This window comes from Mus caroli, chromosome 14, assembly GCF_900094665.2.
Source record: "Mus caroli chromosome 14, CAROLI_EIJ_v1.1, whole genome shotgun sequence".
In the NCBI taxonomy this organism is placed as follows: Eukaryota; Metazoa; Chordata; class Mammalia; order Rodentia; family Muridae; genus Mus; species Mus caroli.
The window spans coordinates 46,059,425-46,075,686 of NC_034583.1; the positions used below are offsets into that span (position 1 = coordinate 46,059,425).

The 16,262-nt window shown below is 54.3% G+C and overlaps 2 protein-coding genes across 11 annotated transcripts in view; both read right to left on the reverse strand.

Moving 5' to 3' along the window:
• Positions 1-253: 253 nt before the first annotated feature.
• On the reverse strand, positions 254-10,202 carry Cdh24 (cadherin 24). The gene is made up of 13 exons (XM_021182016.2): positions 10,059-10,202; positions 8,286-8,603; positions 7,815-8,109; positions 7,512-7,631; positions 7,271-7,438; positions 6,947-7,134; positions 6,263-6,516; positions 5,292-5,428; positions 2,576-2,697; positions 2,385-2,496; positions 1,973-2,221; positions 526-1,518; positions 254-435 (listed from the first exon to the last, which is right to left on the reverse strand). The coding sequence occupies exons 2-12, from the start codon at positions 8,484-8,486 to the stop codon at positions 1,019-1,021; spliced, it is 2,346 nt and encodes a 781-aa protein (XP_021037675.1). The 5' UTR covers positions 8,487-8,603; positions 10,059-10,202; the 3' UTR covers positions 254-435; positions 526-1,018.
• A 786-nt stretch (positions 10,203-10,988) lies between these two features.
• The window catches only part of Acin1 (apoptotic chromatin condensation inducer 1), a 44,411-nt gene continuing 39,137 nt past the window's right edge, over positions 10,989-16,262 (reverse strand). For 4 of the 10 annotated variants that reach the window (XM_021182212.2, XM_029468786.1, XM_029468785.1 and 1 more), the window contains 9 exons: positions 15,692-15,825; positions 15,440-15,592; positions 14,367-14,505; positions 13,975-14,120; positions 13,459-13,566; positions 13,221-13,328; positions 12,762-13,086; positions 12,545-12,645; positions 10,989-11,882 (listed from right to left, as the gene is read on the reverse strand). In XM_021182212.2, the coding sequence (XP_021037871.1) occupies positions 11,562-11,882; positions 12,545-12,645; positions 12,762-13,086; positions 13,221-13,328; positions 13,459-13,566; positions 13,975-14,120; positions 14,367-14,505; positions 15,440-15,592; positions 15,692-15,825 (1,535 nt within the window). In that variant the 3' untranslated portion in view covers positions 10,989-11,561. The remainder of the gene's footprint in view (positions 11,883-12,544; positions 12,646-12,761; positions 13,087-13,220; positions 13,329-13,458; positions 13,567-13,974; positions 14,121-14,366; positions 14,506-15,439; positions 15,593-15,691; positions 15,826-16,262) is intronic. The other 6 variants (XM_021182216.2, XM_021182217.2, XM_021182214.2 and 3 more) reach the window with 5 other exon arrangements.

The following is a 16,262-nucleotide window of genomic DNA, read 5'->3' on the forward strand; positions in this document are numbered from 1 at the left end:
AGAGTCTTAAAGTGGGTACCTCCAAGGAGAAGGAATGAGCCGGGGGTAGAGAGGCTTAGGCCTTTTTCTACCCTCAGCACAAAGGAAGCTCTGTCCAGAAACCTGAGTGCAGAAACAGAAGCAGGCTCCAACTTTACAAAATAAAGTGTTTATTATGAAATTAGAGATGGAGGCCCCTCCCCTTCCTCCTCTTCCCCAGCTGCCTCCCCTTTCTCCCCCCACCCCCCCCAATCCCCTTCCCTTCTGGGGCCTGAGAAGCACACAAGACAATGCCCAGAGCTGGGATGCCCAGGGCAGGCTGACAGCTGGGCAGAGATGGCCGCGTGGGGCTGAAGCTCTTCCCTAGGAGGTGGGCTGGCTCCCTCCTTCCTTCTACTAGAAGCTGATGGAGCCAGGATGAGGCCATGAGTGATGGATGGAACCATGCGGGCAGGTCTGTAAGGAAGAGAGAGTTGGTTTAGGAGCAGAATTGGGGGAGCGGTTTTGGTCCACCAGACTCCTCTGTAGTCAGGCCTGGCCACTGACCTGGAGCAGAGCATCTCCTGCAGTAGGGTGGGGCAGCAGTGGCCGGAAGATTCTCTTGCTTTTGGGATGGATAACAGAAACAAACAAACAAACAAACCAAAAAACACAACAGACAAACCCAAAAAGCCAGTCACAGGGACTCAAAGAAAAGGGAGGGACATGTGGGCAGGAGACAGACAGAGTTTGTGTGTGGGCAAGTGGGGCAGAATCTAAGCGATCGGAATTACCAGACAAAAACAGCCACAGAGTCACAGTGAGAACAGAGGTCAGGGGCAGTTATAAAACCCAACCCCCCGGACAGCGGAGAGTCACAGACAGGGATCCCTGGAGAAACACACAGACCAAGGAGTGGGAGGTAAGAGAGAGGGGGAAAGGAGGGTCGTATTGGGCCCCTGGGCTGCCGCCGCCTGCCTGGACCCTGTGGGGCTCACTCAGAGGGCCTGTATGCGATACCCCACCGCAGCGCAGCGCAGCGGCAGGGCCAGGGCCGGCCTCAGGGGGCCGGGGGCTCCTTGGCCCCATACAGCTCTGCCAGAGTGCGGAAGAGTGGACCCCAGTCGTCCAGTGGCTCGGCGGGGCCGGGGACACCGCCAGCCTCGCTGCCCGAGCCCAGGGAGCTGAGCGAGCCGCAGGAGGAGCCCCGGCCCTCATAGCCATACACCTGCACCGAGTCATACGGGGGCACGCTGGGGTCCTCGTCCGCCTCGCGCAGCCGCAGCGCCAGCAACTGCGCCACATCGGCGGGGCCGGGTGGCCTGGGCTGGCGTGGCGCTCGGGTCCGCGGCAGCACGTCGCGGCGTACCGGCGGGCCGGCCGCTGGAGGAGCGGCTCCGTCCGGGTTCTGCAAGGCTGTGATGTCGAAGGCCTCCGTGTCCTCCTCTCCGCCACCCTCGTCATCATAGGTGATGATGTTCTCGCGGACGTCCTCCTCCTCCAATACCATCAAGGCTTCCTGCTTCTGCCGCCTCAGGGCCACGAAGAGAACCACCAAGGCTGCACAAGAGACAGGCCAAGGAGCCAGCTGGTTCCCATGCAGGGCCAGATGAAAGCCGGGGCAGTGGGGCAGTGTGGCCAGAGTCTGCAAGCCCTAGGTCTGACATCTGGCAATCCTTTGTTTGAATCCTGCCTTTGCCCTTTATTTGCTATGTGTGAGAAATTTACGTTGAAAAAAAAACAAAAAAAAACCAAAACTTTTATCTCTTTAGGTGTTTGAAAGATGAAAATGAAACATCTGTGTCATGCCCAGCACCACACTTGGCACAGAATAAGGGTTTAATCAATTTTTATGGCTAGTTACTTTCATAGATTTGCAGGTCCAGTAATTATGAGGACAGATGTTTTTCTCTTGGACCTTAGTAGGTCATTCATGTCCAATAGACACTGCTTTCTCCTTCTCCAGAAAACAGGCCCAGATACCACATCTTGTCCCCACTGTAGCCTGACTCACCAAGAAGGGTGCCCATACACGTGACGATGGCAAGCAGGGCTCCAGTGCTGAGACCGGTGGGCGAGAGCTGAGCCTCAGGCCAGCAGGATGCCATGGAGCCGTCAGGCCGGCAGCGACACACACTCACAGTCACCGTGGCAGTGCTGCTCAGGGCTGGCTGCCCCCAATCCCAGAGTTCGATAGGAACCAGGTAGGGTGCCTGGCGTGGTGGAGCAGGACGGGAAGGCAGCAGCAGGCTGGCAGAGCCATCTGTGGAAAAAGGAAGGAACGTACACCACACACAAAAACAAGTGTAACCATACACCTATCCCTCCAATGGGTCCTCAGGTCGGGCAGGGGCAATGGGGCTGGGCCAGGGGTGGGAAGGAGAGGAGGGAAGACAGGCATGGGTGTGGATGCAGAGGCTACCCACCTCGGTTGTCCCGGACTGTAAAGTTGGCATCAGGGCCCACAGGACCTTGAAGGGAGACTTGGCTACTGTTGCCAACTTCATCTCTGTCCAGAGCCCGGATGACCTGAATCAACTGGGAAGAAGGTGGAAGCTTTCAGAGGAATGGCTGCTGGTGGCTTTGAGATTCCAACCTGTCTGTCTCCACTGCTTACCTGGCCAGGGGCTGCAGAGTCACATACAAAGATGTCATAGGGCTCAGCCAGCTGGGGAGCGTTGTCATTTTCATCCAGGGTCTGGATGGCAACTTGCACGCGGGATGATTGTGCAGAGCTATCTGAAGCCAAAATAACAGCATATGTACACCATACACGCACATGCGCCATACCTGGTCAGAGGCAATAGATGCTGCATGGCATGTGCATAGAACAACATGAGATAGCATGTGTGATACACGAGCAGTAAACCATGTTTTAAATGGGTGGAACTATACCAAGAACATATGTGTTCACATAGAAGATATGAATATTATACAATACACATGCAAATACAAAACCAATGATTCACACACACAGCAACTCATGCAAGATAAGCACAGCACATGCATACATGAAGGGTAGGTAGAAAGGACATACAAGGTGTGTAAACAGAAACCATGAAACACATAAAGTCATACCATAGCAAGTGGGTGTTGAAAACAAATCAAACATATATGAAGCAGGTATGCACAGTGAGTGTGGCATATCCTCCATCCTACCCTGGCCCACAGACACATTTTTGTGCGCGCGTGCGCGCGCGCACGCACACACCCACACACCCACACTTGAGCACCATCAAAGGTCTGGGAACCTGTAATAACCACAATTTGTATCACTGAGAGTTGACCTTGTAGGGAGAAGAACCTCTTCATGGTCTACAGGGTGCAGAGCCCAGGCCCCACCCTAGGTGGCTCCCTACCAGGATCTTGCTTTGTTTCTCATTGCCAGGTCATCTTTTGTCTGGGTTTAGGCCAGCCAGCTGGCCCTAGTGACATGGGCTGAGTTCACAGCCTGGGGCAGGGCAGGCTGTGTGGGCTGCCTGGCCCTAAGGTAACTAGAGACAGAATAACATGAACCCAGTCTTTCACTGCAGTAAGGGCCATGAGCTACTCGCCAAAGTCAGGGCGGGGACAAGAACAGGATTTGGCAAGAGCACGAGTAGGGGCCACACATGTACGCAGAGCCACATATAAAAAGCAACCAGCCGGGCGTGGTGGCGCACGCCTTTAATCCCAGTACTCGGGAGGCAGAGGCAGGCGGATTTCTGAGTTGGAGGCCATCCTGGTCTACAGAGTGAGTTCCAGGACAGCCAGGGCTATACAGAGAAACCTTGTCTCAAAAAAAACCAACCAAACAACCAACCAACCAACCAGCAACCAGACCCAAGGTAACAATGCATGTGACATACACCACACATGTACACACAGAATCATCTCTACAGATATGCTTGCAACTACAGATACACAGTACTGCCAGAGAGGACATAGCTGCACAGACAGACAGACAGACACACATTTAACAGAAGCAGGAAGGTAGAGAGAAAACAGTTCACGCTGCTGACTGACTGGCTGACTGGGTCAGACACCTCTGCCATTTATTTTCTGTGTGTACTTTGAGGAGTTACTTAGCTTCTCCTTATGAGTTTCCTCACTGGAAAACAGAGAACTAATCACATCTCCCTAACCGGCTGTGACCGGCTGTGACCGGCTGTGACCGGCTGTGACCGGCTGTGACCGGCTGTGACGACTGAACGAGCCAATCCACTTTAGTACTTAAAACAATACCTAATACACAATAAGCAATAACTCATCTGTCAGCCAGGCGTAGTGGCACATGGCTTTAATCCCAGCACTCGGGAGGCAGAGGCAGGTGGATTTCTGAGTTTGAGGCCAGCCTGGTCTACAAAGTGAGTTTCAGGACAGCCAGAGCTACACAGAGAAACCCTGTCTCGAAAAAAAACCAAAACCAAAACAACCAAACAAAACAAAACAAAAAAAAAAACCCAAAAAAACCCCCAAAACTCATCTGTCCACAAACACACACACAAAGTATCACCTATAGCTACTTGTATACACCACTGCACACACACAAATACCACAAATATAATTCTATGCAAACATGTGTCATATCTAAGTCATAACTATATATGTGTATATATACATATATATTTTTTTCTTTATAGGATTCTCATGTACCTCAAGTTGTCCTTGAACTCCTGATTCTCCTGCCTTAGTATCCCTAGTGCTGAGATTATAGTGTGTGCCTGCGGCTGTACACGTCACACATGAACTATAACCATTCCTGAGTACATGCCCATATGAATGTATACATACAGCTCTTTGCTGACGTGTACTGGTATCTATCTATCTATCTATCTATCTATATATACAGCCATAATGCTAATGTACAGTATACAAAACAGCAGGAACATGAACAGGGCATAAGGTGCTACTTACAGAAGGGCGAGGGGTTTCCCTGTCTCTCCAGGGCAGAGAACTGAACCGGGTGCTGCTGATGGTGGTGGGGGCACAAGATGGGCTCCACACAAGGAACTGGCACTCTTTTCTACTTCAGTGTGTGGGGACAAGTCCCTGCAAGGCTTCTAGAAGAGCTCCTTTTTTGAGGGCTGCTGACACACTCTTGCAAAGTCCTGTTTTGGCCCTGGCAGTTTGTTAACTCTTGGGTTGGAAGGTATGGCTCTGGGTTTGAGCAAGGTAGATGAGGCATAAGTGCCTGCTCAGGCAGGCTCCCCCACCAGCCCGAGGATGCCTGCTTCATGAGCTGAGGGCCAGGAGCCCAACACAGATGAGGTTGTGGCTGTTGCTACCCCTTCCCCGCCCACATCCAGGGATAGCTCTCTGTATGGTGCTCCTTAGGGCCCAAGGCTTCTCACCCAACTCTGTGGCCAGAACGGTGAGGTTGTGCCAGACACGAGCCTCGCGGTCCAGGCGCACTGCTGTACGGATAGTGCCGTCTTCGGGCTCAATGGAGAAGCAACGCTCTGGATCCGAGTGGGGCAGGATGGAGTATCTAGGGAAGATGGACTGATCTGGGAGGCGCCTCCTCTCCCGCCTTCCCTACTCTCCTCTCTGTTCATCTTGCTGGGCTTCAAGACTCATCTTGCTAGAGTGTCCAAATGTTTTGAGGAGAGCCTTACCAGCCACTCAGAGCTGTCCCTGCAGTCAGGCTGGAGTCCCTGGGAAGCCCTGTTGACATAGGGGGACTGGATTCCACAGGAGTGGTAGGAGAGACACGCCCTGTGTTTCAGACTCGCAGGCTCTGTTCTGGGAACCTAAGTTCCTGTGTTTCATCCCTGCTCTGCCTCAGACCACCTGTGTGACCTTGGGGGAACTCCTTTGACCTTGTTTAATCAACTGCAAAATGGGAGGGACACCAGCACCCCCTCACAGAGCTGTGTCAGGGATGCCGGCCAGGAAGTTGGAGGAGTGGAGATTAACAGGGTGGACCACGCCAAATCTGAACATCAGCTCTGTTGCCCCACTGTGGGCAAACAACTTAGCCATTCACAGTTGGCACGCAGAACAACTGGCAACGATGATACCTACTTCATAGGGACATTATGACAATTAAATGTTATCGAGTGGGTAAAATGTGAAGCACTTAGGGCATGATCAATAGAGATCCATTTATCAGATGAGAATGCATTTGCTTGGCCTGCCACTAGGAGGCGCCACTCCTGTCTAGCCAAAGAAATAGGTGGAGAGAGGGGCTGTAGTTAGGCCTCCAGAGTTCCTCAGGCACTTAGGCCTGCCAACCAGCAAGTTGGCATAAGAAGTGAGAACTTTGCTAAGTGATATGGTTTGTCGTGTAGACAGCCTTGTCCCAGCTCACAGCCCAGCTAACCTGATGGGGCTGGCCGGGGAGTCCAGGTCACTGGCTGAGATCTGGCCCACCAGGGTTCCAGGGGCCTTGTTTTCAGGTACTGCCAGGTGGTAGGTGGCCTGGGTGAAGACAGGCGGCTCTGGAGCATCCTGCACAGCCACTCGTACCGAGGCCACATCCTTGAAGGGACCTCGCCGCAGGTAGGCTGGGTCAATGAGTGTGTTGGTGGCTTCTACACGGAAGGTGTAAGAGCGACGAGTCTCGAAGTCCAGGGGCTACGAGGAGGGGAGACAGAGAGTTGAGGTACTGGGAAACCAGGGTGGGCCCAGCTCACAGGAGTAAAGTCTCTTTGCATGTGCACCCAGTGCTGAGGAGAGGTGGCCCTGGAGAGGCATGGCCTCAGTGGTCATGGTGAGTGGCACATTGCGTAGCTGGTAATTCTAAAAGGTAAGATTGTTATGATTCCCCCCAAGCTCCAACACAGGGGATCTAAGCATGGTTGTAGGAAATTAGTTAAAAGCATTGGCAGTGGTGGAGCAGAAGCCAGGGGTTAAGTGAGCTACAGTGCAGAAGGGAGGGAGTCCTCTGTTTTTGTTTTTTTCCTGGTGCTGGGAATGAAATCTTGGTGTATAGAAAGCAAGCTCCCTACCAATGAGCTTTGTACCCACAGCTGCATCTGCAGGTATTATCCGGCAGAAAGCTAACCTTGCGGACAGTAAGGAGCCCGTCCTGGCCCTGGGAGTCTGTGCTGATGCTGAAGACCTCTGATCCTTCCCCATCCAGGATGCTGTATGCCATGAGGGCATTATCCCCTAGGTCTGGGTCCTGGGCCTTAAGCCGGCCCACCAGGGTTCCAGGTCCAGCTGTCTCCACCACTGAGAACTGGTATAGACCTCAGGGGAAGAAGGAGGGAAGATGGATTCTTAAGAGAAGTCTCCAGTCCTCCTCCCTACCCCAGTACTTCCTTTCTCCAGGGTCTGTAGGTAGGGCATTAAAGGATTGTTTGGGCACAGAACTGCCCCCTCTTACTCTGAGGGAACTTGGGGGGGTTGTCGTTGACATCGCTGAGGGTGACTGTCACTGTAGTGCTGCCTGAGAGCCCCCCCATGTGGCCACCCATATCCTTGGCTTGAATCACCACCAAGAACTCCTCTTGGGTCTCCCGGTCCATGTTGGGGATGGCTGTACGAACCACTCCTAAGGGAGAGACACTGGGTCAGGGGTGCTTGTTCCCATGGCTGCCCTGTGAGACTCTCAAGTTCATTCTTACCAGTCTGGGGGTCCACAGAGAAGAAAGGCAGCCCATCCAGCACCGTGTACACAAGTTTGGCACTGTTTCCATAGCTGGGATCATCCGCATCGTGAGCAGTCACTTGTATTACAGACGTCCCTGCGGGAGATCCCCATAACCCACTCAGCAGCAGCAAGGCCAGGGAAAGAAGAGTAGACTGAGGGACCCCAGATGTGAAGGAGGCTGAGTTAAAGGAGATGAATTCCAGGATAGACAACCAAAGTAGATGGAGGAGTTAAAGAACCCCAGGTAAGCTAGGGCAACCAGAGCTGGGGTGCTCACCAACATTAGACATCTCAGGCACGGTGGCATGGTAGGGCCCAAGGGGAAACACAGGCGGATTGTCATTGATGTCTTGCACTTTGATGATGAACTCTGATGGGGGTTCCAGGGGCCGGTTAGAGGCACGGTCCACAGCTTGGGCCAGCAGCACATATTGTGCCTTCTCTTCCCGGTCCAGGCTCTTGGTCACATGGATATTGCCTGTGGCCTCATCAATCACAAACACAGTGCCTGCCCCCTCCCCGGTCAGCAGGTACTTGGTGCGGCCCTCACCCCGGTCAACATCTGAGTGCAGCTGCAAGAGTCAGAGAAAACGGCAGAAAGCTCCAAGTGTAGAGCACACGGGGTTAGAGCCTAGGTTTGGGTGGTGCGTGAGGAATGCCAGGGGACCAAGGTCATTGCAGACTGATGAAGTTTCTGGGCAGGGCCTAAGGGTCTGACAGACTAGTCACGGAGAGGGTTGATCCTTACCTTGCCAATAAGGACAGGCTCTGGACCAGAATATTCCTCAATGACAAAGAACTGGTTCCAGACCCAGCTCCTTCGGGTCCGCAGCAGTGTAGGACCCGAGTGTCCCCTGGACCCTGCCCAGGCTGGGACTGGAGCTGCCAGGCGCCCCATGCAGCCCCAGCCACCCAGCCAGGCCAGCAGGAGCCTCACAAGGCCCCACATGTTTGTAATCCAGCCAGGGCTCTTGTTCACTGGCCCCAGGTGCCGAGGCTGGGCAGGGCCAGGTGGCCCATGAGCTGGCTGGGGAAGACGCGTTGAGGCTACCCCATGGATCCACACCTGTAGGACAGGTAGCTGCTCAGGATCAAGGAAAGCCTGAATCCTACTCCTCTCCCGAATTAGATACCGAAGCCTAGCTCTCTAAGAAACCAGACACCCCACTGCCCAGAACCCAGTCCAAGACAGACAGCCTGAGCCTTCCTCCCAGGCTCTGCCTGGATCCACCTCCAGCCCCTCCAAGCCCATAAATCTCAGGTCGGCCAACTCTGGAAAGCTGTCAGGGAAAAGGAGAGGAGAATGCTAAAGGGACTTGGAATTTCAAATCCTGTTCCTTTTCTAGCCTGGGCACACAGCTAGGGGACTAGAAAAGGTAGATGGACCGACAGAAAGGGCTTAAAACTGAGAGGTTGGTATTCATCAACACACAGCGTTCCTTATAGGGTCAGGCTCAAAGACAAGGAGTGCAGCCTGAGTCGGGCTGGACTTAGGAAAGCCTCCCCTGCCCCTGAGGAACCCCACCTCTCCAGACTGCCTCCAGCCCATTCTGCCAGTCGCGGTCTTTAAGGGGAATCGGTCTAAGGGAACAGAGTGGGGCTACATCTGGAAGAATTGGGAACAGGGCTGCAGGCAGTGCAGGGAGACAGAGAGGTGAAGTGGAGGCTGACCCAGGGGCCAGAGACAGTGTGATTGAAGGCTTGGGGGTCAAGAATCTGGGAGGGTCTGGCAGATGGGGAAGACCAGATGAGAAACAGACAGACCACGGAGAGAGAAGGGCAGCAAGAGAGAAAAGCAAAGACATCAGGGAAGCAGCCTGAGTGTCTGAAAGGCAGAGAGGAGTCCTGGGTACCAGGCTTGGGAACTGGTAGGGGCAGGGGAACCTGCACTGTGTGTGTGTGTGTGTGTGTATGTGTGATCAGGCCTCGGAACTTCATTCTGGTAGAGTAAGCTACCAGGAGCAGTAGAGGTAGGGAGGGGCTGCGGGAAAGGAGGTGGAGAGAGAGGACCCTTCCCATTTCTCTCCCTCCTCCTGAAGGGGCCCATGGTCAGGTAGCTGTGCCCCTCCTCCTTCCCCAGAGCAGACACACACCTGACAGGCCGTTTGCTCCCAAGAGAAAAGAAGCCAGAGGGCAGCAGGGGACCAGAGAGGTAGGCGGGACGAAGAGAAGAGAAGGAAACGGAGGAGTGGGGAAACAGGATAGCAGGAGGGAACGAGGAGAGGAGAGGAAAGGAGAGGGAGGTAATGGAAGAGAGGAAAGGAGAGCGGGAAAAGAGGAGAAAGGTAAAGGAAGAAAAAGGCAGAAGAGGTGGGAAGAGACAGGACAAGAGGGAGAGAGAAGGGGCAGAGAGGCGGAAGGGTGAAGAAAAATCGGGAGGCAAAGGGAGAGAGGTGTGTGAGAAGGGAGAGAGCAGAGCGCGGGAGAACCGAGTCGGCACGGCTCGCAGCCAGAGCGCACCGCAAGCTGCGGACCCCCCGCTGCCCCCGCGAGGATTCCCGACCGGGGCAGGCGCCCTTACCTGGCACTACCGAGGGGCCCGGGACCGCGAGCAGCGCCCCGCCCGCCTCCGTCGCTGGCTCCCGGGGGCACAGCCCCAAGCCGATCCAAGCCGGCGCCGCGGCTCCGCTGCAGGTCTGAGCGGCCCCGGCGAGAACAAGGGAGCGAGACGGAGGGGGCGGGGGAAGGAGGCTCCGCCTGCCGAGGAGAGGCGGCTCGCGCGGGAGAGGAGAGCCCTGCCTCCGACCCTCCCCAGCCAGTCCCCGCCCCCGCGGCTCCCGGGCTGCTGGGCGCATACAGATGCGGGGCCCCTCCCGGACCAGCCCGCAGCGCGGCAAGGTACAGGGGTAGCACGGCTAGGCTATTATTCCCAGGGCCTGGCGAAGGAGACCCAACACGATCGGCCAGCACAGCACCTGCGGAGGCACACCGTGAGGCGGGGCGCTGGGAGAGCACTGCGGAGACCCGGCTTCACGTTCTCGATTCGGCTGCGAGGCTACCGCCTCAGGACCTTGTGCGGGTCACGACGGCGAGTTCAGTCAGCTAGGGTGAACTTCAGGATGGCAGGGGAAGCAGGAGTCTAGGGAGCTCGCCAGGGACAGGGGAAAGATAACGGTGGGCAGTGAGAACCTTTTTTGGGAAGCTCTTTGCAAGATCTAAAGAGTGTGTGCACCCCCTGGTGGCAGTTGTGGGAAGCACCTTGAAGGGCGACCAAATGCTTAATTGTGCAGGGGGACTGGGAGGCCGACCCTGCCAGCTGTTGGGGTACTGCAAAAGAAACAGGCCACCCTATCTCCCAGAGTAAAAAGACATACAGCTTTGGACTGATTAGAGACAAAAGTGGGGATAAAGGTTCCCGAGGGAGGCCGCTGCCCCAGAAGAACGCAGATGCCTGTCAGAGCCACTCACCTTCCCCTTTCACCCAAACTCTTCCCAAGGAAAGGCACTCAAATGCTAGTCAAAACTAAGTCAGATTTTTATTTTTTTTCCATAGACCACATCATTTAATAATAAAAAAAATAAAAATAAAAATTGAACAAAAGGAAAAGGTGGATATAAAGTGGAACCAGAGGGCAAGAGGCTGCAGGCCAGAGAACCAGGGAACTGCAGGGGCCTGGGACTCAGGAGAGGCTGATTCAGCTCATAGGTGACCTAGTCCTGGCCCCAGCTGTTCCCAAAAGGCTGTGAGTACCAAGGGAGGTGGAACGCAGGATGGAGGGAAAATGAGCGTGGGACACTGGTTATTCCCATGTACGGCCACATCTTCCCTTCATAGCCTAGCTCTTCCCTCTCAGACTTAACAGGAAGAAAGGAGAGGGCCAAGTTCCAAGAGTTAGGTTGGGGAACAGGGAGATTGCCACTGCTCCATTTGATATGAGGGGATGTGTGGCAGTTATAGTTCAGCACTGAGCAATGGTGTGAGACCCTTGGTTCCAGGGTGGTGGTGACTGTACCTATCCCTCTGTGGCCTTTGACCTCCCAGGGCCAAGTGGCAGGTACCTGCAGCTCTCTAGTGTTTTCTTGGCTAGCGGCGCCCACCCCGGTCCCGTACAGGTGTGCTTCGACTCCGGCTTCTGCTGTGGCGCTTGGTGTCTCTGCGATCCCTCTCCCTGCCTCGGTCTCGGTCTCGCTCCCTCTCCCGCTCTCGGTCACCCCTGTCCCGCTCTCTCTCCCTGTCCCTCTCTCTCTCCCTGCTGTGCTCCCTCCTCTTCTCCCGTTCGAGCTGCCGGTTCCTTTCTCGCTCAGCTTCCTTCTCCCGTTCCTTTTGTTCTTCTTCTTCTCGTTCCTTTCGCCGCTTCTCCCGCTCCTTGGCCCGTTCAGCTTGCTCTGCCTCCTTCTGAACAATCTGTGGTCAGACAGAAGGACAGAGGCAGAGAAGTGTGTCACAGTCCTGTCTGAACTGATCCCAGGCTGTGCCTCTGGGGTCACTGTCAGTTTCTATTAAATAGGAAAAGGGCAGACATGCAGGATGAGGTGCACCCCACCAACATCCTTAATACATGGTAGGGGCTGCTGGCACCAGTCTCTGATATGTCTCCAGCTTTCATCATGCTACACGCAGACAAAGCTGAGTAGCATTAAGCCTGAAATTCTCCCAGAAAGCCCTTGCCACAAAAGCCAGACAACTTAGTTCAGTCCTGGAGCCCATGGAAAGGTGGAAGCAGAACCACACCCACAGACCTGACCTCCACACGAGCAACATGGCAAGCGCATCCTTTCCTATCCCCAACACACACACCAACACCACACGCAAGATTCTCATAGAAATGCCAACGTAGAAGATGTTTATAACAAAGGCTTTATAAAGCATGCATTTCTCAGCTAAAGAATCAAGCTCCAAGAAGCTTGGCTAACAGTTTCTCAAACCCACAAGCTCTAGTCCCTGCCTGGCGGCCACTTTCACCCTCTCCCCAGCTCCCTCCTCTCTTCCTCTCCTAACCTACACTGTGGGTCAAGCTCATCTCCTGAGTGGAAAGAGCTCCAGCCGCTGACAACGGGAGTACTCACTTGGCTCTCAGTCAGAGGGAGCCAATAGATGCAGGGAGCTGCCTTGGTCTTACGGAAGAGGTCATCCAGCAGCTTGGCAGGTGGCTCCTCCTGGGCTTTCTCTGAGGTGGGAGGAAGAGAACCAGATCTGAAACATAAAATCCTGACCCGACCCACCTGGGTCCCTGACCCTCCAGCCCAGAGACAGGCACATCCTGCCCTCCTCCCAGCTAAATACCTTTCTTTTCACTCTTCTTTTCTTTAGATTTTGCTCGCTCTTTCCGGCGGCGGTCACGGGACCGTGATCGGGATCGGGGTCCCTCTCGAACTTTGTCCCGATCCCATTCTCGCTCAGACCGAGTCCTTTCCCGGCGCTCCATTTCCCGTTCCCGTTCTGCCCACTGCTCTCGGACAGCCCTTTCCTGCTCCCGCTGCTCAGCCCGGGGGTGGGGCGGTGGCTGGACTGGGGGTGGGGGTGGGGGATGCAGGGGCCTTGGTGCTCCCTGTTCCTCTGCCTTAGTTTCAGATGGCCGATCTACCAAGAGTCCCCGGTGATAGTCCAGCTGTGGGCAGAGGGACAAGGACAGTTAAACAAGGGAGCCCAGGTGCCGTCGGTAGAGAGAGGAGGACCCAGACCCTTAGCAACTGCAGGTCTGGTGAAGGCCGTCCCACTCCCTCCTTTTCTGAGGTATCTCACCTCATCTTGCTCAGCATAGTCAGCACAAAGGAATTTGGGGTTGGACTGGGGCCACTTGACCCCGTGCAGAGCTGTGCGGGTGGCAACGGCTTCCTCTACTGTAGAGTACTGGTAGGAAGAGGCAGAGAGGCATGGTGCACCTTTAGTCTCCCCGCTGCTGCAATGCCCTCCATCTGCCCACACTGCTCACAGGACAAAGTATGTGCCTGAAACCAGAGTCAGCCCCCCGCCGCCTCACCGTCACAAAGCAATGAGATTTGATCTTGTCTATCCAGAAGGCCTCTTCCACCAAAGTTCCTGTACGCCCCAATAACTCCTTCAGCTGGCCTAAAGTGAAGGGACGAACCTGCCAACGAAAATCAACTTTTCAAGGTCTTAAAGAAGAACACCTATACATCTAGTATGAAGTCTTCCCATGTGTGCGGGGAGATGATGGTGCATGTCTTTATTCCCAACACTTGAGAGGGCGGGCGGCAGGTGGGTAGCCTGAGTTTGAAGCCAGTCTGGTCTACACTGAGAAACCCCATCTGGGGTTGTGGGGTGGGAATGATTTCCATGTGGGGCTGGAGAGAGGGCTCAGCGGCTATCAACCCTGGCTTCTTTTCCCAGGGGATCCAGGCTTGAGTTCCAGCACTACTAAAGTGGATGCTGAGAACTGACTTAAGCCCTCTTCAACAGCAGTGAGGTTCTCATCACTGAGGCATCTCCCCATCCCCCAAGTAAAGGAGCTTGCGGTACAGGGATGATGACTTACCAGGTTGGAGATGTGGACAATGTTACTGATCTTGCCCCTGGGTGGGGAGGGCACCTGGGCGGTCCGGACCGGGTCATCAATTGTAATGGAAACCCCAGACTTCTGTTGGCTGATGGACCTCCGGGTTAAGGTATCTCCTAGTGTTACTAAAAAGAGAGCAGAAGAACAGCTTTCAGTCACAGCATTGCTGGCTCCCTTCCTTTTACTCTGCCGAGCAGCCAGCCACTGCCCTCTAGCCACATGCGCCAAGCATCCAGAACATGGTAAAGGGCAAGCGCAGAACCTTGCTGCGAGACTCGGACATTTGTGAGATTCAAACCCAGAGGGGTTGGAAATGGGTCCAAACGTGGGTCTCACTCAGAGAATGCACATGGCTGCTGCACCTCACCCACCTTTCTTCACTTCGTGCTCCACAGGCGGGGGCAAGGCAACCTCCACTGACACCTGGGGTGGCGCCGGCGGCTCGGCTTCAGGCTCTTTCTCTTCTTCCTCTTCCCTCTGCCCATTCTCCTGGCCCTCTGCGGGTACTACCTATAAGATATAGAAGACAGAGGTGGTGCTCTCTCCCCACACTGGCACCTTCTTCTCCTCTGACTGGCTCCCAGAGAGACAGCAATCACATTAACCCCCCCACTGGTGGGGGTTATTCTCCATACCCTGCACCTTTTGTTTTATGGTTTTTTTTTTTTTTTTTTTTTTTTTTTTCGAGACAGGGGTTCTCTGTATAGCCCTGGCTGTCCTGGAACTCACTTTGTAGACCAGGCTGGCCTCGAACTCAGAAATCCGCCTGCCTCTGCCTCCNGGAACTCACTTTGTAGACCAGGCTGGCCTCGAACTCAGAAATCCGCCTGCCTCTGCCTCCCAAGTGCTGGGATTAAAGGCGTGCGCCACCACCGCCCGGCCTTATGGGTTTTTTAGACATCATCTATGTAGTCCTGGTTGGCCTTGACCTCACAGAGATCCTCTTGCCTGTGCTTCCTTGGGAAGACATGTGCTACCACGCCTGGCTACATTTTTTTAAATTGAGAACAAACCAAGCATTTCCTTATTCGTGTGCTCTTATGCACCATGAGCATATGCAGTGACCTGTGTGGGCAGCTTTGGGAGCTGCCTCTCTCCCTCACATGGGCCCTGAGGATGGGCAGCAGGCGCTGCAGCAGGGCCCTTTACACATGGAGCCGCCATCTTGCTGGCCTGAACTATTTTTCTGCATGAGGCAAGATGTTAAACTATGAGGCTTTATCAACTTTAGTTTTCAATTCTGGTTCTGTGGTACAAACTGCTGAAACAAGAGCACACAAATTGGTATAGCTTGGTTCTAATAAAACCTCTTTTACAACTAGCAATGTTTGACGTAACCCGGCCCTCGGCGTAAGAGTTCCCTTCCAGAACATTACCTCAGCTCCTCCGCTGTCCACTGTTGCCCACGGCCTCACCCGATGCTGGGCACAGCACACACCGTTACCTGAGTGACTGTCCGGCATATCTTCAGTGCCTTGTCATGGGTCCCATCGTCGCCATTACGCTCTGTCTCATCCTCAGAGATTCGGGAGTCATCAGCATGAAGATCCACAACAGCCTCCTGCCCCGCCAGGGGTTTGATGTCGGGGATGAGGCTCTGGGACACAGACACCCCCGCTACCCCGTTACACTGGGCCCATGTCTACTCCCACCTGAACATTTCTTATCCTCCCTTCCCTGGCTCCGCCCACCTCACCTTGAGTGACTCAGTGGTGATACTGATAGACGGTTTCTTCTGTGTCGTAGCAGTGCTGGCTCCCCAACGACGTTTTCGACCAGGCTGGCCCCCCTCTGTGTCACTGTTTCCAGCTTGCACCCCCTTGGTAGCTGCTGCCCCCAAAAAATAGGACCCAACAGTTAGATGGTCTAGGTTCCTAACTAGCTCACACCGTAACACTCATAGGTTGCTTTTGGCTGGAGTTTAAGTAAAAGGTTAACGTAAGAAAGATTGGGGGAGTGGAGACTGGGAAACTAAGACTTAAGAGTGAACAAAACTGATGTTGTATCTTTATTATGGCTGGGAACTATTCGCCCACAGAAAGGAGAAGGCGGCTAAGCAGTCGGAGGAGCACTTTGGACTCAAGTGCAGGAGAGCCAGACGAACACGTGACTACACTGTAAGACCATGTGCTCCTTACTGGATGTCTGCGAATGGTGGTACACACCTTTAATCCCAGCACTTGAAAATGAGGGGGAAATCTCTGAATTTCGAGACCAGCCTGGTCTACACAACAAATCTCAGAGCAGCCAGAAAACAAATCTACCAC